The 22,319-nt window shown below is 47.3% G+C and overlaps 1 protein-coding gene and 1 long non-coding RNA gene across 14 annotated transcripts in view; one reads left to right on the top strand and one right to left on the bottom strand.

Moving 5' to 3' along the window:
* Nucleotides 1-22,319, bottom strand: part of FOXN3 (forkhead box N3) — a 149,875-nt gene that overhangs the window by 59,923 nt on the left and 67,633 nt on the right. For 8 of the 13 annotated variants that reach the window (XM_077267610.1, XM_077267590.1, XM_077267608.1 and 5 more), the window contains exon 2: nucleotides 3,594-4,147. In XM_077267610.1, coding sequence (XP_077123725.1) covers nucleotides 3,594-4,133 — 540 coding nt within the window. In that variant the 5' untranslated portion in view covers nucleotides 4,134-4,147. Of the gene's footprint in view, nucleotides 1-3,593; nucleotides 4,148-5,226; nucleotides 5,320-5,638; nucleotides 5,818-9,285; nucleotides 9,402-9,488; nucleotides 9,647-22,319 lie in introns of those variants that run through there. The other 5 variants (XM_077267615.1, XM_077267591.1, XM_077267593.1 and 2 more) reach the window with 4 other exon arrangements.
* The window catches only part of LOC143781079 (uncharacterized), a 29,306-nt gene that overhangs the window by 6,303 nt on the left and 684 nt on the right, over nucleotides 1-22,319 (top strand). The window contains exon 2 of the long non-coding RNA XR_013216539.1: nucleotides 15,642-15,777. This is a non-coding gene — a long non-coding RNA (uncharacterized LOC143781079). The remainder of the gene's footprint in view (nucleotides 1-15,641; nucleotides 15,778-22,319) is intronic.

Here is a 22,319-nt window from a genome sequence, read left to right on the forward strand (position 1 = left end):
GTAGGCAAACATTTCGGATTTTAAAATCATTTTTCAAGCTGGTGTTATAAAGTATTCTAATTTACTGAGATAATGACTTTTGGGTTTTCATTGGCTGTAAGCCATAATCATCAACATTAACAGAAATAAACATGGGAAATACATCACTCTGATTGTAATGACTTTTTGATTATATTCTAATTTTGTGAGAAGCACTTCTATCAAGTGCAGGTTCAAAGTATCAGACTGGACTCCAGGCATATTAAAGGGGTATTCCCTCCTCAGACCATCTACCAATGTCTGACAGACGCAGGATAGACCTCTGGCACCAGCAGTTCCCTACAGAATGGCGCTGTTGCATCGTGCAAGGGCAGCAATTTCCATTCATTTCTATGGGAGAATGCCTGCGAGACGGCGGCACACAACGAGCTCCGTTCTGGAGGAAGGTGCAGACCCCAGAGGTGTACCATGAATGCACCAGCTAATTATGGCTCATCCTGTGGATACATCCCTTTAAATCTCCCCCAATGTTCATACGTTTGTTTTAGTTACACCTGCCTTTTTCTGATCCCATCTGCAGCGCAGGATCGGGACGCCATGAATACCCCTCCCACAACAGCAAGAATGAGTCCTTGTCAGACCCTTCAATAAGAATCTGAGCCCGGGACACATCCTTCCATGATAAATGAGATCACCCTAGAGGACGAGGCACCAGGCGTCTAAAAATAATCCCAACCTACAACCCAGCGCCTCACAACAAAGACGAGCGGATCACTTACATCACGTACGGGCGAGCTGGCTGCGCACCCTCACATGCCACCCCAGCTCCCAAAAATGGAGTAGATTTAAGGGGATGCACACACAAATTCCAGGATCGACAACTTGTTACAAAGTCTGTCCTGTAGTTTCTACGTTTCTGGGAAAGTTGGCATGCAACCAACATGGCTGCCTCTGCCATCATTCCCTGCTCTTCTAATTTCCCAGATATATCGCGCCAAGTCCCGTACTGCCACCCAGAGACCTCCGTAATCTGCAGATTGGCCACAGGAAGGGGAAACCCTGATATTGGTGACCGGAGCACCAATATGGCGCAGTTACAGGGTCACCCAGCTCTCCCAGACCCCTGATATACAATGGATGAAGGAGTAAATACCTGTGCAGTGACTAGTAAATCTGCCCGACATGAATGGAACCATCAGTGGCGGCCATATTGGTTGGCCATCAGCCGCCACAGAATATAACGTTTGGAGCAGCGGTGGATGGAGTGATGCATCTGTAGGAGCCCATGTCACTGCGGGCCGGCTACTCCCAGAACGGCGCAGTCACATGACCAGCGGCGACTCCAGAATACTACTAAATAAATGATGATGCTCGTGTTTTCTGAGAGCCGAGGAGCCCTTAATGGAAGAGTCGTTACAGACAGAACATGTGTAAGAGCCGCCAGGAGGGAGGGATCTGTAATCAGAGGCAAAGACACGACGTCACGGAGTGGTGCAGAGGAGGCGCACACTGCATGGAGAGAGGTCTGAGGGTCTCGTATGGACCGTCCTGAATAACAGACCTCCCATCAAAACAACAATCACAGGCGGGAGTGTCCGTCTGACACTGTAACAAAAGCAAAGTTACCACAAGGTGCAGCTTTGTCATGGTCACCGCTGCTTTATACCATTACTCCCACAGCAGACATATGGGGGAAAGGGGGGGGTCACCCAGCTTTCTACAGACCCCCAAAGGTATAATTACTTGCCCAGGTCAGTGATCATCCTCTTCAGCTACTAGTGTAGTTCTTTACCGCAAAATTAAAATTCTATACATGAATCAGGAGTCTCCGGATGAAGAGTTCCAAATGCGGCTGTGCACGGAAATGGCGTCTACCGCGTCATGGTGACTTCCTAGATGTTTCTATTATTAACCCCCACTGCTGGTGGTACGTACAGGGTTAACAGTGACGTGCAGCAATCAGACCCGCTTTGTATACAGGATGGGGGAGGCGCAACGGTGACCATGGCGCCAACAGACCCTCCGTCATCTCATTTGGGGGCACAAGTTTGTTTCGTCTCTTCCGTCTACATGGGTGATAATAGTTATGGCCGCCGTATCAGCCACACAGAGACCAGCTCGGGGGTTGGGGAAAGTAGCCCTCTCACTCCCATTTTCTTGCCTATCAGGGGTGCCTCTTATTTTAGGGCTGGCGCTCCAGTCTCACACAATTGCTTTCCGGTCATGCTTGCTGTGTAGTCCTACAAGATGGCGTCTGTGTGGCGTTTAAGTCCGAGTCCCCGCGGTATTACATGGTCCATTTTTAGCACAGAAGCCGCTGACTCGACGCAAGAGAAGAAAATAATCACAGCGAGTCGACTGCGAAAATATCCAAAAATAAAACTAACATTTAACATGGCATCACGCGTCCTCCGCCCCGTCCCCTATATAATAGCTTCGCCACACGAGCTCCGCGCTCGCCTCTCCCCGCACGCACAAACTGCCACATCAGGAACTCTGTCGCTATGGCAACTGGTTACTCTCCCCATCAACTGTGAGACCGTTGCTATGGAAACACGTATACAAGAGAAAATTCCTCTCTGCAGCGGAGGACCAGATGGCAGCGGATTCGGAAACTCACGGGCAGAAGGGACATTACAGGGGAGGGGGCCAAAAGCTCAGATTACCCACGAGCTAACCCCCCGGAGGCTAACGTGACCCCCAAACCTACAATCCTGTCCATATGGGAATAGAACATTGATACAATGTGGCGACACAAAACTGAGCGCAGTGCACCCAGCTTTCCCAGCCCCCTGAGAGCAAAGAAACAACAGGGGTAGGAGAGTAAGACACGACTACAACTCCCATCATTTCCTGCAGCAGATGCCCTGCTGGCCAGTTGGGTTTCTTGTGATTTCTGCAGTGTGGGTCCGGTCCTATATAAATGTTGCCCTCCCAGAGGCGCCTGATACACGGAGCTCATATTCTGCGGAGGAAACCGCTTATAGATCCAATGCGGCCCGCCAGCCGCAGCAACACTGGTACAGGACAGTACCCAAAGCCTCCAGGTGAAAGGTCGCGGGAGCCGATGAGCACGCTCATCACTGTCTCACGGGAAATGGAAGTTATCAAGGGATTACTAGTTCTGCAATTTCCCATTATAGTAACTTTTTATTGAAACCTCTGCCCCATTAAAAGCCCAAAGCAAAAAAACAAGCAAAAAAATAAACAATTCGGAACATCAGAATGTAATGTGATTACTGTTACGATGCAATTCCATAAAACTGAAAAAAATGCCTAAAAATATCATAGAAAGTAGCTGCATTATGGGTAATACTCACGTCGTCAATAGCGGACTCTTACTTTTTGCAATGTAGTGAAATTGCTACATTATGTAATTAACGAGAATTTTTAGCAATTGTCCTGTAACCAATGCCATCATAAAAGGTCACACTTTCTGCTCCTGGGACGGTTATGGGCGAGACTGAGGATTATTGCTTCGAAAACAATTCCCTAACATTAGAGAATTGACAGGACTCTGAGGTCCATCTTCTTTTATTGCTCGCAGAACGGTAAGATAACTGAGGGGCGATGAGGGGGCCGCCTCTAGCATCACTACCACAAAGACGTCTTACCTGACTTCTGTCCTTATCCACTTTCTTGAAACATTTATTCAAGGACAGGTTGTGCCGCACAGAGTTCTTCCAGCCCGTGGGCGCGTTGGCGAAGTAAGGGAAGTGTTCCAGGATCCAATTGTAAATATCCTTTACGGGAAGTCTCTTGGTGGGAGAATCCTCGATAGCCATAAATATGAGACAGCTGAAGGAGTAGGGGGGCTTACAATTGGGGTTCTGCTTGGCATCGTAGGGCATGTCTGACTGGGCGGGGGAGGGCGGGGTGTCGTCGTCGATGTCCTGAACGGGACTGACCGACCGTAACACGGAATCCCCAAAACTTTTCAGCAAGTTTTTGCTCTCGTGAAGCCAGTTCAAATTCGTTAGCTCCTCATCCTCCATGCCGCCTTTCTCCTTATTCGTCTTAACCGGCGGCGGTGAGAAGTCTAAGTCGTCGTCATCGTGGAGCGGGGTGGATAATGTGCTGCTCCGGAAACACTGGCTGGAAACGCTGATACCCGTCCCCTCCGGCTTCTTACTGGGAGGCATCACTGGACCCATTTAGACGAAGTTTCCTGGAAGGAGCAGAAGACAAAAGATATTAGAAATGAGAAAGAAACCATCGCTGCAACCACAGGTGGAGGGGCATCGGTGTGTTAAAGGGGTAGTCCATATTGCCAGCCATTTATGACAGGTGGAGACACTCACAGATCCAGAGAAAGAAAGAGGAGAATCCCCTTCCAAATCCAACCCCCACGCCAGCAATGATCACATGACTGAGGACGCCAGCGCTGCGTCCCCTTCATTCTCCAGGTCACGGGGGACCCAGAGCTCAGCCCACCTACGATCAATAATAGTCAGCGGATCCCTGCAATCCAGGCGGCCGCAGGCTTATGGCCAAAAAAGTTATTTAACTTTCTAATTAACTCTGGGATCGAGTATTCAAAATATCACCCGTGGTTCATTTATTTTGGGGGATTTGGGCTAATAAAGCTTTTTATTTTTGTCTTTAACCAGTTTTTTTTTTTTTTTTTTTAGAGCAAAGAGACAGACATTCCGCTAAAATGTCACAAAATTTGCTCCAAAATATCAGACATCCATGAGATCACTGCGGGGAGAGCGGGAGAACATTTGTTTCACAGCTTTGCTGCTTTCTAAAAAGTCATAATTAAAGAAACAGCGAAAAATATCTGCAAACCCCCAAATCTTGTCAACAAAGAAGAACACAAAAAAAACAAGACAGATATGGTAATAATTAAAACACACATACACAGGAGGAAAAATCGGCACATTAAAAAAATTTGGTGGCAATAGAAAAAAAAAAAAAACTAGAAAAAAAAAATGCACAAACGCAGGAATAAATTTGGAACTTTTCAAACCCTCACTATTAGCAAGACCTCCGGTTGCTGTCAGTGAATGTGACTCACATAGACTATGGCAGCCAGTTGTAAGGTCGCATACGCTTCATCTACGACCAAAAGAACTATGAATACAGCTCTGGGAGCGACTGGAGTAATACAGGAATCATCATTACGCACATTTAGATTGTGAGCCCCATCGGGGACAGCGATGACAATGTGTGCAAACTGTAAAGTGCTGCGGAATATGTTAGCGCTATATAAAAATAAAGATTATTATTATTATTACTACGCACAATGTACGGCTGTCGTCTCACATGTTCTGGAATTCGAGCAGAAAATAGATCACATGGCTGTTAGCAAACTTTTATAAAGTTGCGCGGTACACACTGAAAAAGGGAAAAAAAAAAAAAAAAAAAAAGACCAATCAGACTCCAGCTCTTATTTATGTAGTGCAGGATGGAAAACGAAAGCAGTGAGAGGATTGGTCGATATGACCACATGCTTAAAAGGGCAACCAATCAGATCACACCTTTCCTAAAAGTACCAGTTCTAGGACAATAAAAGCTGGAATCTGATTGGTTACTGAAGGCATCATGTAATCCCTGTCATCCAGCTTTCCCTGAGACAGAAAGGACCACATCCCACATCACTAGAGAAGATGACAGATAAAAGATTAAAGTTGCTCTTACGTCACAGGTAACTTACACAAAAAGTGTCAGATGATAGGAAAATATAAGCCGAGGGCGTATGGAAGTAATGGGGTAGAGGCAGCCGCCTGCGCTCTCAGACGCCTCCGAGAAACTTTTCCTATAACTTTTCTCAAGCTAATAAGAGAAAGTCCCAGGAGCCTCTACCCAGAAAGCGATATCAGGGCCGAGAGTGAAGTCATTTCATGGAAGGTTGCTATGGCGACAAGCGGCTTATCAGCAAGAAGTGGAGACGCGGCGTCCTATCATTGTTATGGCGGCTCGTCCCCAAAATAACAGCCCCCGAGCAAAGAGGAGACACCCGACATCTTCATTATATATTACACACAAACCAATCTGACCCACATCTGGTGTCGTCCTGCACACCCCCAGCATCAGCACCGTCGTCCCGCACACCCCCAGCATCAGCACCGTCGTCCCGCACACCCCCAGCATCAGCACCGTCGTCCCGCACACCCCCAGCATCAGCACCGCCGTTCCGCACACCCCCAGCATCAGCACCGCCATCCCGCACACCCCCAGCATCAGCACCGCCATCCCGCACACCCCCAGCATCAGCACCGCCGTCCCGCACACCCCCAGCATCAGCGACGTCGTCCCACACCCCCCTGCATCAGCGCCGCCGTCCCGCACACCCCCCAGCATCAGCGCCGTCGTCCCGCACACCCCCCAGCATCAGCGCCGTCGTCCCGCACACCCCCAGCATCAGCGCCGTCGTCCCGCACACCCCCAGCATCAGCACCGTCGTCCCGCACACCCCCAGCATCAGCACCGTCGTCCCGCACACCCCCAGCATCAGCACCGTCGTCCCGCACACCCCCAGCATCAGCACCGTCGTCCCGCATACCCCCAGCATCAGCACCGTCGTCCCGCACACCCCCAGCATCAGCACCGCCATCCCGCACACCCCCAGCATCAGCACCGCCATCCCGCACACCCCCAGCATCAGCACCGCCGTTTCGCACACCCCCATCAGCGACGTCGTCCCACACCCCCCTGCATCAGCGCCGCCGTCCCGCACACCCCCCAGCATCAGCGCCGTCGTCCCGCACACCCCCCAGCATCAGCGCCGTCGTCCCGCACACCCCCCAGCATCAGCGCCGTCGTCCCGCACACCCCCAGCATCAGCGCCGTCGTCCCGCACACCCCCAGCATCAGCGCCGTCGTCCCGCACACCCCCACCATCAGCGCCGTCGTCCCGCACACCCCCACCATCAGCGCCGTCGTCCCGCACACCCCCAGCATCAGCGCCGTCGTCGTCCCGCACACCCCCAGCATCAGCGCCGTCGTCGTCCCGCACACCCCCAGCATCAGCGCCGTCGTCGTCCCGCACACCCCCAGCATCAGCGCCGTCGTCCCGCACACCCCCAGCATCAGCGCCGTCGTCCCGCACACCCCCAGCATCAGTGACGTCATCCCGCACACCCCCAGCATCAGCACCGTCGTCCCGCACACACCCAGCATTAACACCGTCGTCCCGCACACACCCAGCATCAGCGCCGTCGTCCCGCACACCCCCAGCATCAGCGCCGTCGTCCCGCACACCCCCAGCATCAGCGCCGTCGTCCCGCACACCCCCAGCATCAGTGACGTCATCCCGCACACCCCCAGCATCAGCACCGTCGTCCCGCACACACCCAGCATTAACACCGTCGTCCCGCACACCCAGCATCAGCACCGTTGTCCCGCACACCCCCAGCATCAGCACCGCCGTCCCGCACACCCCCAGCATCAGCACCGCCGTCCCGCACACCCCCAGCATCAGTGACGTTATCCCGCACCCCCCTTCATCGGTGCCGTCGTCCCGCACACCCCCAGCATCAGCGCCGTCGTCCCGCACACCCCCAGTGCAGTCATACCGCCCCATCAGCGTCAACACCGTCGTCCTGCACCCCCTGAGCCATTGCCCCATACACAGAGTGTCGGCATTATTGTCCAGTACCCCCCAGAGGTCATTATCCTGCACCCAGAGTGTCATTGTCCACACAAAACCAGTATCAGCGTCCCGCACCCCCTGCGTCAGCAGTCGTCCCATACCCCCAGCGTCAGCAGTCGACCGATACCCCCAGCGTCAGCAGTCGTCCCATACCCCCAGCGTCAGCACTGTCGTCCCATACCCCCAGCGTCAGCACTCGTCCCATACCCCCAGCGTCAGCACAGTCATCCCATACCCCCAGCGTCAGCAGTCGTCCCATACCCCCAGCGTCAGCAGTCGTCCCATACCTCCAGCGTCAGCACTGTCGTCCCACACCCCCAGCGTCAGCACTGTCATCCCACACCCCCAGCGTCAGCACTGTCGTCCCATACCCCCAGCGTCAGCACTGTCTTCCCATACCGCCTGCGTCAGCACTGTCGTCCCACACCCCCAGCGTCAGCACTGTCTTCCCACACCCCCAGCGTCATTGTCCCATACACAGCGTAGTCGTTATTGTCCCATACCCTCAGATGTCATTATCCTGCACCCAGAGTGTCGTTGTCCCCACACAACCAATATCAGCAACCGGCACCCCCAGTGTCAGTCCCAGACCTTGCACCAGCCCCTTTTAACATTACACTGGGGGTGACTGCTGATGTTACCCGGATACATTTATCAGGCACAACCCTCAGGTTTATGAAATCCTGCACACTCTGCAGCTGACCAGCGTCGTGGTGGGCCGCAGTCACCGGACCCCTGTACACACTGCACTGCTATTTGACAATAAAGAATAAGATTCATTATTATGGAAAGACTGATTTTCTTTAGTCCGGCATGTGAAGGGTTACTCCTTAAAGGCACAGAGGTCGCTGCTGGCTGCCACCTCACAACTTCTCCTCTGTGTTTACAGGTTTCCAAACACAAAGGGCGAGCTGAGGGGGCGCGGGCGCCTATTCAGGGGGTTTTATGGAGGATAAAGTACTGGAGGATTGTGCAAACACCACACTTCATCAGGAGTCAATGAAGAGGGTTTAGAGGCAGAGGGGGCACAGGGAGCCGTCAGGGGCAGATGAGGACAGGGAGAGCTGCTGGGGGGCCACAGGGTGTTGCCAGGGCCCAGAGGCGCGGTGTCAGGGGCAGGAGAGGCTCTTGCTCTGCACCCTTAACTCCAGCATTACAACACCCTATAATCATGGCCTCCGCACACAGGCATCATTGGCTGCACACCCTGTCAGTCCTGCCATGTTGCTAGGAAACGTCAGACCCTCTCTTCCTCCACGTCTTACATGTATGGCGGACAGGGGGAACCGCCAGCACAAGAGAGGAGAGGGTGGGGGCGATTATTCGGGACGCACCTCCCTACATATAGTGACGGAGTAATCACCAAGTGTCAGAGAGCGACCACAGTGCTACAAAGTCCCAGGGACGGGAAAATAAACACTTCTAAAGAGGCTCTGCAGCAGCTGGGGAAGCAAGCACTCACCTCTGGGGTGTGTGAGGCGGATGGGGGGGCTGAACATTATAAACTGTCACAAGTATGGATTGTCACGTCACCAGCTGCGTTACCCGCCCCAGGGAGTGACGGGAGAGGGTCTACTCTTCTAAAAGAGGTTCTGCAGCAGCACACGGAAGCTTTATTTTTTAGGACACCCAGCCCCCTCCCATCCGCAGCATTACACAGAAGTATGTGCCCCCTCCCCCGCATGTTGTGCAGCATGAAAACAAGTGACCTGTCAATCAACAGCCAGAGCTGCACAGTGAATAGCAGCAGGCCCCGAGCCGTGCTCGCCAGGAGGTTCTGCAGCAGCGGTGACGACCTCCGTGGTGAAGCCTCCTCTGCAGGGAACTTTGCTGTCTGTATGTAGGGAGCCATCCGGGGAGAAGTTACAGAGGGGGTGGGGGGCAGTCACGTGGCCCAGCAGCCCGCACTTACCTGGCCGATCCCCCAGACTCGGGGTCCCGGGCGCGGGGGGCGCAGCACGTGGAGGGGCCGGAGCCTCCGGGAAGGAAGGAGCCTCCACTGATCCGCCAGAAAGCGCCGCACATGTCCGGAGGGGAAGCGAGGGCCGGGCCGGGCGGAGGAGGAGGAGGAGGAGGAGGCGGCGCCGGAGGAGGGCGCACAAGGTGAGCCTGGGGGGCAGGGGGTAATCTCCGGGACCCCCAGAGGCAGCACTGGGGTGCAGATGGGAGGAGTCACAGGCAGATACTATGCAATCCCCCCATACCACAGGCTCATCTAGGGGCGCACACATTAAAGGGGTCCTGGCCAGGGAGAGATGGGCGCAGCGCTGCCTCTATAGACAGAGAAATGGAGCTGCACAGTATGCAAATGAGGTGATAAGTGCTTGGTCACACCCACAGCACTTAAAGGGGTATTCTCATATCTAAGATTCTATCCCAGTATGTAGTAATAATAGGATTAGCAGATGCCTCCAATTAGCAATGTAGTACAGTTCTCCTGATTCGCTATGTCACGCAGTAGCTTAGGTATCCATGGTTACAGCCACTAACAACTGTCAGTCACTAAGGTACCATGGATACCTAATGTACTGCAATGCCCTGCACATGGGGTAAGCAACAGAGAATCAGAAGAACTATACTATATTTCTAATAGGAGGCAATAATAAAGATTGTTATTATTTGCTAATATTATTATTACTACACCGACTACATATTGGGACAGGATTTTGGAGATGGGAATAAACCCTTTAACAAAACTCCACCTCCTGCGGTTATTTCCATCGTTAGCGCCTCCTCTATGAGTGATGCTTCAGTGGGTCTGTGACATCAGGGTGGGTCACCGCTCTCCTCCTGTGGTGCCCTGCTAAGGGGCAGAGGCCACACCGGACACCCAGAAGGAGAATGATGAGGATGCTTGGCGTGGCCTGGGGTCGCATGCGCAGAAGATCTCAGGAGCGTCACACGGAGCGATCACTCAGAGAAGAAGGTGTGAAGGAAGACGATAACCTCAGGAAAAAGGGGTTCAATAAAGGGGCGCCCGAGGTAACCAAGTCGTCAGATAAGGTTATTAATTGGTGGGAGCCTGACCGCTGGGACACAGTCTGATCAGCAGAATTTTTCTCCCCAATATAATGGAGCGGCAGTGCGCACGCGCCTTGATCTCTGCTCCATTCACTCCCTATGGGGCTGCCAAGTGTTGCATTTGGCTTTTTCCAGCAGACCCACAAAGAATGAATGGAGCGGCGGTCGGGCATCATCTTATAACAGGCATACAAGTTCTCCGATCTGCTGGTAGGTCTCTCACTGCTCATTTGTTTAACGGGACAACCCATTTAAGTGCTCTGGGCGTGAAAAAGCACTTAACGCCTCATTAACATATTGCAAAATTGTGGATTTCTCTGGATTCAGAAAGCGGATATTAAAAAAAAGGTATTGATGCAATTACACAGGTCAACAAAAAAAATTTTTTTTTCTGGTGTCCAAAATATTTTAATGAATTTGGGGCATTTTTGGGGTGCAGATTCTGAATATGCTATCAGTTTTGCCAGATTGGCTCAAGTTTTTGACATTTTTGGTATCTTATTTATAGCACTTGTTGGTAAATGCGACGCATCATCTCATTAATTTCTTTGGATTAGTACTTGAACTGAGCAGTTCTCAATATAGTTTTGTGTTAATTAGTGTTCTAAAAGTTTGTTCATAGCTTGATTTTTGCACTAACTTTATGTTGTTGTCTGTTTTCCAGTGAAAAGCATGAACTCATCAAGAAGAAGTTGTCTTAACGATCCAGACTCATTCTGTTACATTTGTGGTGAATACACACTGCCAAAACATAGAAGAAACATAACAGACTTCGTAAAAAAAGTGTATTTTGCCTATTTTGGGGTTATGCTTGGGGACCAAGACAAGTTTTGGGCACCACACATAGTGTGCAAAGCATGTATCAAATTATTACGAAAATGGAGCAAAGGACAAAGAAAAAGCTTCAAATTTGGTGTTCCAATGGTGTGGAGAGAGCCAAAAAATCATCATGATGACTGTTATTTCTGTGCAGTGCAAGTGCAAGGATTCAATAAGCATAAGAAACGAAAATGGGAGTAACATGGAATCTGCAAGAAGGCCTGTCCCTCATTGTGAAGATGTGCCTGTACCTGTGTTTACCATAAATAACAGTCATCATGATGATTTTTTGGCTCTCTCCACACCATTGGAACACCAAATTTGAAGCTTTTTCTTTGTCCTTTGCTCCATTTTCGTAATAATTTGATACATGCTTTGCACACTATGTGTGGTGCCCAAAACTTGTCTTGGTCCCCAAGCATAACCCCAAAATAGGCAAAATACACTTTTTTTACGAAGTCTGTTATGTTTCTTCTATGTTTTGGCAGTGTGTATTCACCACAAATGTAACAGAATGAGTCTGGATCGTTAAGACAACTTCTTCTTGATGAGTTCATGCTTTTCACTGGAACACAGACAACAACATAAAGTTAGTGCAAAAATCAAGCTATGAACAAACTTTTAGAACACTAATTAACACAAAACTATATTGAGAACTGCTCAGTTCAAGTACTAATCCAAAGAAATTAATGAGATGATGCGTCGCATTTACCAACAAGTGCTATAAATAAGATACCAAAAATCTCAAAAACTTGAGCCAATCTGGCAAAACTGATGACATATTCAGAATCAGCACCCCAAAAATACCCTAAATTCGATGAAATATCTTTGGCACCAAAAATGCTGTTGACCAGCGTTATCTTTCACTGACCTACAGGCCCATAAGAACAGTCTGGGTTACCATCTGCTCTATGAAGGGGCAACAAACAAGGGGCAGAGCAAAGTACTGCAGTGTGCAAGAGCCCCGTCACGGTGCGGTACTTAACTCTGCCCTAGTGAGGGCAGAAACGTGCGCCTGCGCAGGAGCGCGATGCCGGGGAGACTGTGAATCGCGTAGTGATAAGCAATAAGGGGGACGCCGGATCAAGACCAGCGACACCTCTCGGACCGCCCCGTAGGGGAGTGTAATAAAAGGTCTTTTACTCATCTTACCGGTCAGTTTGGGGCAGATAAATAGCATTATAGAATGCTGTATATCAGCCCTGAAAGCTGGTGGCCATATCTCTTGTCACCTGGTGACAGGCTCCCTTTAATCACATCTAATTGTGGAAGCTATTATTATTCCAACATTTATTGATTCAAATGAACTTTTGTTCATGGCTAAACCCCTTTAAGGCCATCCTAAGTAACTATTTTCATCCCACCAGCTTGTAAACGTAACCTTAAACTGGGAAACTGCTCACAATACAACTCATGAGGAGTATTTGGTGTGGGACTTTTCAGCTACCTTTTTCATAAGCAAAAAAAAAAAACTCAGCATATTACATTTCCAGCAATGTGAATGAGATTTATGCAACTCTTATCCCCACTGCAGGAATTGACCTGTGGAGCGGTTTTGAAATTTGCAGAACGTTAAGGGTATGTTTCCACGGTCAGGAAACGCTGCTTGTTTGACGCTGCGCAGAGCTGCAGCCAGGGCCGGCGTTAGGGGCAGGCAGACTAGGCAGCTGCCTGGGGCCCCCGCTGCCCTAGGGGCCCCCAGCCAGGGGCAGACATACTGTTGATGGCACTTCTCCAGGGCCCAGAGGTGGAGGGGGGCCCCTGCAGGCAGGCCCGGTATCATGCAGGGTCGGGCCCCTCTCACTCCCTCCTATAATCATGGAACACCGGGTGCCGGGGAGAGAGCGGGGCGCGAAGTGCAGGAGATCAAAAAGGGGGCGTGTCATGCAGGGAGAGACGCTGGCCAATGAACGCTTTCCTTACCTCACAGTGACCAGACTGAGGAGAGCGCTCACTGGCTGCCGTCTGTCCCCCTGCATGGAGCATCCCAATCGTGAGTACTCGCCTACAGTCAGGGGCCCCACAGCACAGCACATAGGGACAGCAGTGGAGGAAGAGCAGGACTTACAGGGGGTCTTCTGCTCCCTCCACTGTTCTGTTCAGAGCAGGCTGCAGCGTCTCCTCACAGAGAAGAGATGGGGGAGGAGCTCACTGCAGGGGCAGCACGGCAGCAAAATGTATGCTGTGAAGTGACCTGAAAAGTAATGTGCAGTTATAGTGCTCTTTATAACTTATCTCTTTATCATTTTAGTCTTTTTGAATTTGAGTCTTTTCCTCCCTTACTGGGAATTTATCATCAGGTGCTGTCTGCTCTGTGCCCCATCCCCCACAGTGGGGTCTGCAGCCTTCTCCAGCTGAACTGACCTGCAGGGCTCATCTGATCACCTATACAAGATTAGTATGTAGGTATGTATGTATGTGTATGTGTGCATCTGTGTGTATCTATGTGTATGTTTCTATCTGTGTGTATCTGTGTATGTACAGTATATGTGTGTATGTATGGTATAGTTGTATGGCTGTGTGTGTATGCATGTACAGTATGTGTGTATCTGTGTATGTGAAACAAATTTGTATGGATATATGGTATATATGTATGTTTATGTGCATGTACATACAGTATATGTGTATGTATATGTGTGTACGGTATGTGTATATACTGTATGTGTGTATGTACGGTACGTGTATGTGTATCTGTATGTTCGGTATATGTGTGTGTATGCATGTACGGTATATGTATGTATGTACGGTATGTGCATTTGGGTGTATTTTATATGTATGTACGGTATGTGTGTACTATATGTATATAACTGTATCTGTGTATGTACGGTATATGTGTGTATGTACGGTATATGTGTGTACGGCATTTGTGTGAATGTACGGTATATGCATGTGTGTATGTACGGTATGTGTATGTATGATGGTATATGTATGTGTATCTGTGTGTATGTATGGTATATGTATGTGTTTGCATATACTGTATTTGTATGTGTATCTGTGTGTACGTACGGTGTATGTATGTGTATTTGTGTGTATGTATGGTATATGTATGTACGGTATGTGTATACTATCTGTGTATATAACTGTATGTGTGTATGCATGTAAGGTGTAGGTCTGTGTATGTACGGTATGTGTATCTGTGTGTATGTACGGTGTATATGTGTATTTGTGTGTAAGTATGGTATATGTATGTACGGTATGTGTATACTATATGTGTATATAACTGTATGTGTGTATGTACAGTACGTGTATGTGTATCTGTATGTATGTACGGTATGTGTATCTGTGTGTATGTACGGTGTATGTATGTACAGTATATGCCAGAACAAAAATCATTGTTCTCATCAGCACATCGCCCAGTTAAAACTGCAGATATTCTGCTAAGATGATACTGTATGGGGACAGATTGATTTACTAGTGATCATTCTGTCCCCAGCCAGTGTAAAGAGGCTGGGAAACAAGTGGTGAATGACTTCAATATTGTTGATCACGCTCGTTTAGTGGCCTGAAATCAGCGCATGTAGCTACAACCAAAATGTTTCTGTTGGTGCAATATGTTAGCATTTGGGGCCCCATTTTAAACTTTTGCCTAGGGCCCCACTTTGCCTAAAACCGGCCCTGGCTGCAGCGTCAAACAAGCAGCGTCCAGATGTTCCAGCATAGTGGAGGGGATTTTATGAAATCCCGTCTCCACTATGCGTGGAAACCCGCACACGGCGGCCCTGCGACTACGGACATGCTGCGCGTCTTTTCAGATCGCAGCATGTCCGTACACTTTGCGGGAACGCAGCGTCCCCGCAAGGCATATCACAGGGCCCTATGGGACAGAGCGATCATCCCGGATGTGAAGAGTTAACACATCCAGCATGATCGCGTCCCAGAAAGGGGGCGGGGCTTAGCGCCGAGCGGCTGCGCCGCTGCGGCGATACCGCCGGCCATCCTGAACGTGGAGACATAGCCTAAGGGCATGTGTCCACGTTCAGGATTGCTTCAGGATTTGGTCAGGATTTTTCATCAGTATTTGTAAGCCAAAACCAGGAGTGGAACAATTAGAGGAAAAGTATAATAGAAACATATGCACCACTTCTGCATTTATCACCCACTCCTGGTTTTGGCTTACAGATACTGATGTAAAATACTGACCAAATCCTGATGCAATCCTGAACGTGGACACATTCAATATTTTAACTTGAGAAATTAGGGTTTGTTTTGCGTATTTTCTCCATAGACTTGAATTATATGTGGAAATGCAGTGATAACACATGTAAACCGCACGACTGTCAATAAATGCTTCTCAAAGCACGATGTACCAAAAAGCGAAAAACCACAACTAAAATCAAACTTCATTCAAGGACACAATGAAGGTAAGTTGCCTAAATTAGCAAAATGGAGCAGAAATGCAGCTATTTCTCACAGCCGAGGGCCGGACAATCCTCTGCGAGCTCAGAGCATCAGCATAAATATTAGGCAGTTTGTAACAATGTATCCGTCCAGGCTGTTTATGATACAATAGTAACAAACCCCGCGAGATCACGGATTTATCTGGAATACAGAACATATACCCTATTATTTCTGGTTAATCAAATCTTATGTGTTTTGGGGTCTCCAAAACTATAGTCTGACTGCAGATGTAGGGGGAGAAGAAAGAAACATGTTGAAAATCGCGGCTGCTGGAGAAATTAAATTGAAAAGTGATGGATCACTAAGGCCCTGTTCACACTGCATTTCCCTAAAAGCCGCCGACAGGGCCATAGAATACAATGACACAAACTTGCTGGTTAGGCCTCTTTCACACTTCCGTCTTTCAGCTCCTGTCACAATCCGTCGATTTTTGAGAATGCAGGATCCTGCATTTTCCCATAGACTTGTATTAGCGACAGATTGTGACTGATGGCCATCCGTTTCATCCGTCGTGTACTGGATCCTGCGTAAAAAAACGGTCCGTCGGGCAGAGAAAACGTTCAGAGGAATGTTTTTTCTGTCAGCGACAAATCCTGCGCTGCCCGTCACTGGCTACAATGGAAGCCTATAGGCGCAGGATGCAGCATCAATAATAACAAGATATAATGTTAAAAATAATTTACAAAAAAAAAAAAATCGCAATATTCTCACCTACCGGCGTCCCGTGCAGCGTCACCGATGCTCCCGGCAGCTAGCGTTACTAGTAATACATTGCGAGATAGGTGAGAATACTGCGATTTAAAAAAAAAAAAAAAAAATGTTTAACCTGTGTTGTGTATGCGTTTTCGCAGCAGAAAACCGCTGCGAAGACACAGGCGCACATAGCCTCGACTAGTCCATCAGAAAGACGGGCCCAGTGCACACGTTTTCCACAATCTGCACAGGATCCGTCATTTCAACATTTTGACGGATCCTGTGGGCGGAATCCCATTTTTCGAAATGCAGCGTGATCAAGGCCTAATACTAATATAGTGGATCGTTACAATGACATCACAAAAGGGTTAAATGCGGGTCAGGCCATCATGCAGGAAAGAGGGGGAGTCTGCATTTGCATGGTTGGTATTAGTCACCAGCTGCGTCTATAAACAGAGTCCGACTAACGGAAAGTTCTGTTTCTCTACGAAAACAGTGCATAAGCCATAAGATGTCAAACTCAGCGACAACAGATGTGAGATCACTGGTGTCCTACAGAGACACTTCCTCCATATTCCCAATGTCTAAGCTCCTCCCCTCACTGATGCTCCGCCCTTGTGTCCATTTCCTGATCATCTCACTGGTGGTTTAGATACTTCTAGGTTACAGTCATTTTTTCCTTCCTGCCATGGACATTATCTCTCCATATACTTCCTCTTTAGCTTCTGTTACACTGCAATTGATGGGAACAAGCAGTGCAAAGCACAGGAGCAGGGACACAGCAACAGCAGTAGGTGGATTTCAGACAACCCAAGACTCTAATAGGTTCACATGTATGATCGTATTCTCTGTCCTGTGATGATGTGATTGGAGCCTCCAGTGCTGCGGACGCCAGCTATATACCCCTTACTGCGCCAGCGATATCTATGCACTATACACCAGGATTACACATGCAGCGCGCGACATAGAGCAGAGCTGCCAAACACCAGGCGGCTGTGTATCAATTACAGAATCCAATATCAAAGATAAGCGAGAAAGGTAAATGCCAACACAGGAGGGAGGGAAGTGCGGGGAGCGGCAGTGTGTGAACCGTGCAGGTTATTACCTAGTCCCAGGGAGAAAAAACACACACTTTTCAAATACTCAGCAAAACTGAGAAGAAGAGAATAACTCTTCCAAATCTCAGCCAAAAATAATAATGTTCTCTGCAGCGGTTTTATTGCTGTTTTTGTCTAACTCCGTGTGCACACATCCTAATGAAGGACGAATAGAAGGTTCCCAGGTAAAACGCAGAAGTACCATTGGGCACAAGCTCAGATGGTATAAGGCAGTGTTCACATGCATCGATGATGCTGCTGCTGCATGGCCTCACAACAAAGCATCCATTGTTATCAGCTGCAAGACTTAGTGACTGTGCAGGGAAACCATAAAAGCCCCTCTAGGTACAGGAGATACGGGGTATATACTAGTGATGACGGTGCACCAGCAGGATTCTGTACAGTCCGCCACTCATTGCATGGAAGAGCATGGCAGCCATTCTTTCCACTACCGGATATGGCTGATAACAGAGAGCAATAGCTTGTATTTCTGTGTCCTGCATTGGTCCAGATTGTAGTCACCTGCTCAGTAACAGATGACTATTCTGATTACACTGGTCAACAGCATTTTTGGTGCCAAAGATATTTCATCGAATTTAGGGTATTTTTGGGGTGCTGATTCTGAATATGTCATCAGTTTTGCCAGATTGGCTCAAGTTTTTGAGATTTTTGGTATCTTATTTATAGCACTTGTTGGTAAATGCGACGCATCATCTCATTAATTTCTTTGGATTAGTACTTGAACTGAGCAGTTCTCAATATAGTTTTGTGTTAATTAGTGTTCTAAAAGTTTGTTCATAGCTTGATTTTTGCACTAACTTTATGTTGTTGTCTGTTTTCCAGTGAAAAGCATGAACTCATCAAGAAGAAGTTGTCTTAACGATCCAGACTCATTCTGTTACATTTGTGGTGAATACACACTGCCAAAACATAGAAGAAACATAACAGACTTCGTAAAAAAAGTGTATTTTGCCTATTTTGGGGTTATGCTTGGGGACCAAGACAAGTTTTGGGCACCACACATAGTGTGCAAAGCATGTATCGAATTATTACGAAAATGGAGCAAAGGACAAAGAAAAAGCTTCAAATTTGGTGTTCCAATGGTGTGGAGAGAGCCAAAAAATCATCATGATGACTGTTATTTATGGTAAACACAGGTACAGGCACATCTTCACAATGAGGGACAGGCCTTCTTGCAGATTCCATGTTACTCCCATTTTCGTTTCTTATGCTTATTGAATCCTTGCACTTGCACTGCACAGAAATAACAGTCATCATGATGATTTTTTGGCTCTCTCCACACCATTGGAACACCAAATTTGAAGCTTTTTCTTTGTCCTTTGCTCCATTTTCGTAATAATTCGATACATGCTTTGCACACTATGTGTGGTGCCCAAAACTTGTCTTGGTCCCCAAGCATAACCCCAAAATAGGCAAAATACACTTTTTTTACGAAGTCTGTTATGTTTCTTCTATGTTTTGGCAGTGTGTATTCACCACAAATGTAACAGAATGAGTCTGGATCGTTAAGACAACTTCTTCTTGATGAGTTCATGCTTTTCACTGGAAAACAGACAACAACATAAAGTTAGTGCAAAAATCAAGCTATGAACAAACTTTTAGAACACTAATTAACACAAAACTATATTGAGAACTGCTCAGTTCAAGTACTAATCCAAAGAAATTAATGAGATGATGCGTCGCATTTACCAACAAGTGCTATAAATAAGATACCAAAAATCTCAAAAACTTGAGCCAATCTGGCAAAACTGATAGCATATTCAGAATCAGCACCCCAAAAATACCCCAAATTCATTAAAATATTTTGGACACCAGAAAAAAATTTTTTTTTTGTTGACCTGTGTTATCAGAGAGATACAGCAGCAATATAATGTCTGGACGCGTACAGCAGCGCTCACTCTGCCCAGCTCCTGTGTTCTCTATGAGAGTCGCTGACGGATTCCTCTGGTGCCGGAATATACCTCGAGAACAAAATGACCAGCAGTCTGAAATCAGACACTAGGGATCCATATCTCCCCCAACAATCATCTGTCAGGGACAGCCAAATCCACAGCGACTTAAGATAAGACTAATGTGTATGAGGGTCTTAACTGACCCCTAAGTTATAGATCAGATGATATGTGTACGTGAAATTCAAGATCAAACTTTCTTCTTCTAATAAAAATGAGCAGAATAGAGTGTGCAGTTCTGGACCAGTAATGTGATGTACAGTGCTGCTCACCATTATTGGCACGCCTTCATTTTTTTCATAGACTGTACAATATCTTCAGAAATAAATGGAAATGTACCATAGATCTATCCTCAGGATTTATGATTAGTGGTCCACAGTAATACAATAATAAAACTTTGTTTTTATTCTTACATGTTGCAATTTCAAAGAAGAAACAGAATAAGCAGCATGTGCAGCATAAAGGTGCCACTAATTAGTACTTGGTTGCACACCCTTTGGCATTGATGACAGCCTCCAAACGTTTCTTGCAGCCATCTATAAGCTTCTTGCACTTCTCAGCTGGTATTTTCTCCCACTGTTTCTTTGCAGTTTGTTCAAGCTCTTAAATGTTTGCAGGGTTCTTTTTTCCAATGGCAGATTTCAGGTCATCCCAAAGATTTTCAATGGGATTGAGGTCAGGACTCATTGCTGGCCATTTAAAAACAGTCATTTTTTTCTTTTTCAGCCATTCCTGTGTACTTTTGGATGTGTGCTTTGGGTCATTGTCTTGCTGGAGGACCCATGATCTTCAACTCAAACTAAGTTTTCTTTCACTATGTAGGAAATTTCACTCTAAGGCCACGTGCACACGTTCCGGAAAGCGGTGCGGATTTTCCATACTGATTTTGGTAATTCCGCAGGTAAACCGCACTGCAGATTTCGTGCGGAATTACCGCAATTATTTGCAGATTTTGTGCGGATTCCTATTATGGAGCAGGTGTAAACCGCTGCGGAATCCGCACAAAGAATTGACATGCTGCGGAATAAACAATGCTACGTTTCCGCGCATTTTTTTCCGCAGCATGTGCACTGCGGATTTTGTTTTCCCATAGGTTTACATTGTACTGTAAACTCAGGGTAAACTGCTGGGAATCCACAGCGGATTGGCCACAGCAAAATCCGCAACGTGTGCACATACCCTAAAATCTCTTGATAATTCTCTGATTTCATGATTGTGATACGATTAAGGCCTCCAGTACCGGATACAGCAAAGCAGCCCCACAGCATTATGGATCCTCCACCATGCTTAACTGTTGGTAGGGTGTTCTTTTCTTTTTAAGCTTCTTTGTGCCGTCTGTAAACTGTTGCTTTTCATTACGAAAAAGCTCTTTTTTTGTTTCATCTGTCCACAGAACATTTTCCCAGAAGGATTGTGGTATGTCAAGGTACTCTTTGGCAAAGATCGGTTGTTCCTTTTTATGGTTTTTCATCAGCAATGGTTTCTTCCTTGGCCTTCACCCATAAAGCTCTGCTTGGTTTAGTGTGTGGCATATGGTATTTGTGGAAACCATAACCCCAGACTGTTCCAGGTTGGCCTTCAGGTTTTTGGATGCTTGACGTGGTGTTTTTAACACCATTAGCAACAACCTTTGAAGACATCTCGTCAATTTTCCTCTTTCCACCACGTCCAGGCAGGTTCTTCACAGCTTGATGCTTTTCAAACTTCTTAATAACATTGCACACTGTTGAAACAGGGATATCAAGGTCTTTGGATATGGCCTTATATCCCTTGGAAGTCTTGAGATTGCTGATAATAGCAGTTCTGATGTCCTCAGCTCCTTTGTCTTCACCATTGTGACAAAGTAACAGAGACGACCATGTGGCTTTTTAAAAGACTGAAGTCATCATTCATTGGCTAATTCATGTCACATGGGCACTAACAATCACAGGTAATTCTCATTTGTGATTTACCACAGGCAACTCAATGTGTTTCCATACTAATGTAATGTAAAGGGGCCAATACCAGGGTCACAGCAAGAGTCAGGGTTTTCTATTTTTGCCTCATTTGTTTTAAATTCTTGTTTATCATTTGCTCTTTTGTATTTAACACAAGTGCTCGATACAAAAAACGGTTTCACTTGATTCATTTTTTTTCAGAAGATATTCCACATTATGTACTTATACTTCATGGGTGCCAATAACGATGAGCAGGACTGTAAGAGAATAGTGAGTGTAGCTCTGGAGTATAATACAGGATGCAACTCCAGAATCAGTAATGTAATGTATGTACACAGTGACTACACCAGCAGAATAGTGAGTGCAGCTCTGGAGTATAATACAGGATGCAACTCCAGAATCAGTAATGTAATGTATGTACACAGTGACTGCACCAGCAGAATAGTGAGTGCAGCTCTGGAGTATAATACAGGATGTAACTCACGACCTGTACAAGATTTGTAATACAAAATTTATATGTGATTATTAGGCTGCCGTCACACTAGCAGTATGTGGTCAGTATTTTACCTCAATATTTGTAAGCCAAAACCAGGAGTGGAACAAATAGAGGAAAAGTATAATAGAAACATATGCACCACTTCTGCATTTATCACCCAATCCTGGTTTTGGCTTACAGATACTGATGTAAAAATACTGACCAAATACTGCTAGTGTGACGGCAGCCTTAAAGGGAATTTGTCAGTAGGATCTTCCCTCCAGAGCCGTCTATATGGAAATGCAGGTCATCAGCAGCTAAATAAAATGACAC

Source organism: Ranitomeya variabilis, chromosome 1 (assembly GCF_051348905.1).
Source record: "Ranitomeya variabilis isolate aRanVar5 chromosome 1, aRanVar5.hap1, whole genome shotgun sequence".
NCBI classification, from domain to species: Eukaryota; Metazoa; Chordata; class Amphibia; order Anura; family Dendrobatidae; genus Ranitomeya; species Ranitomeya variabilis.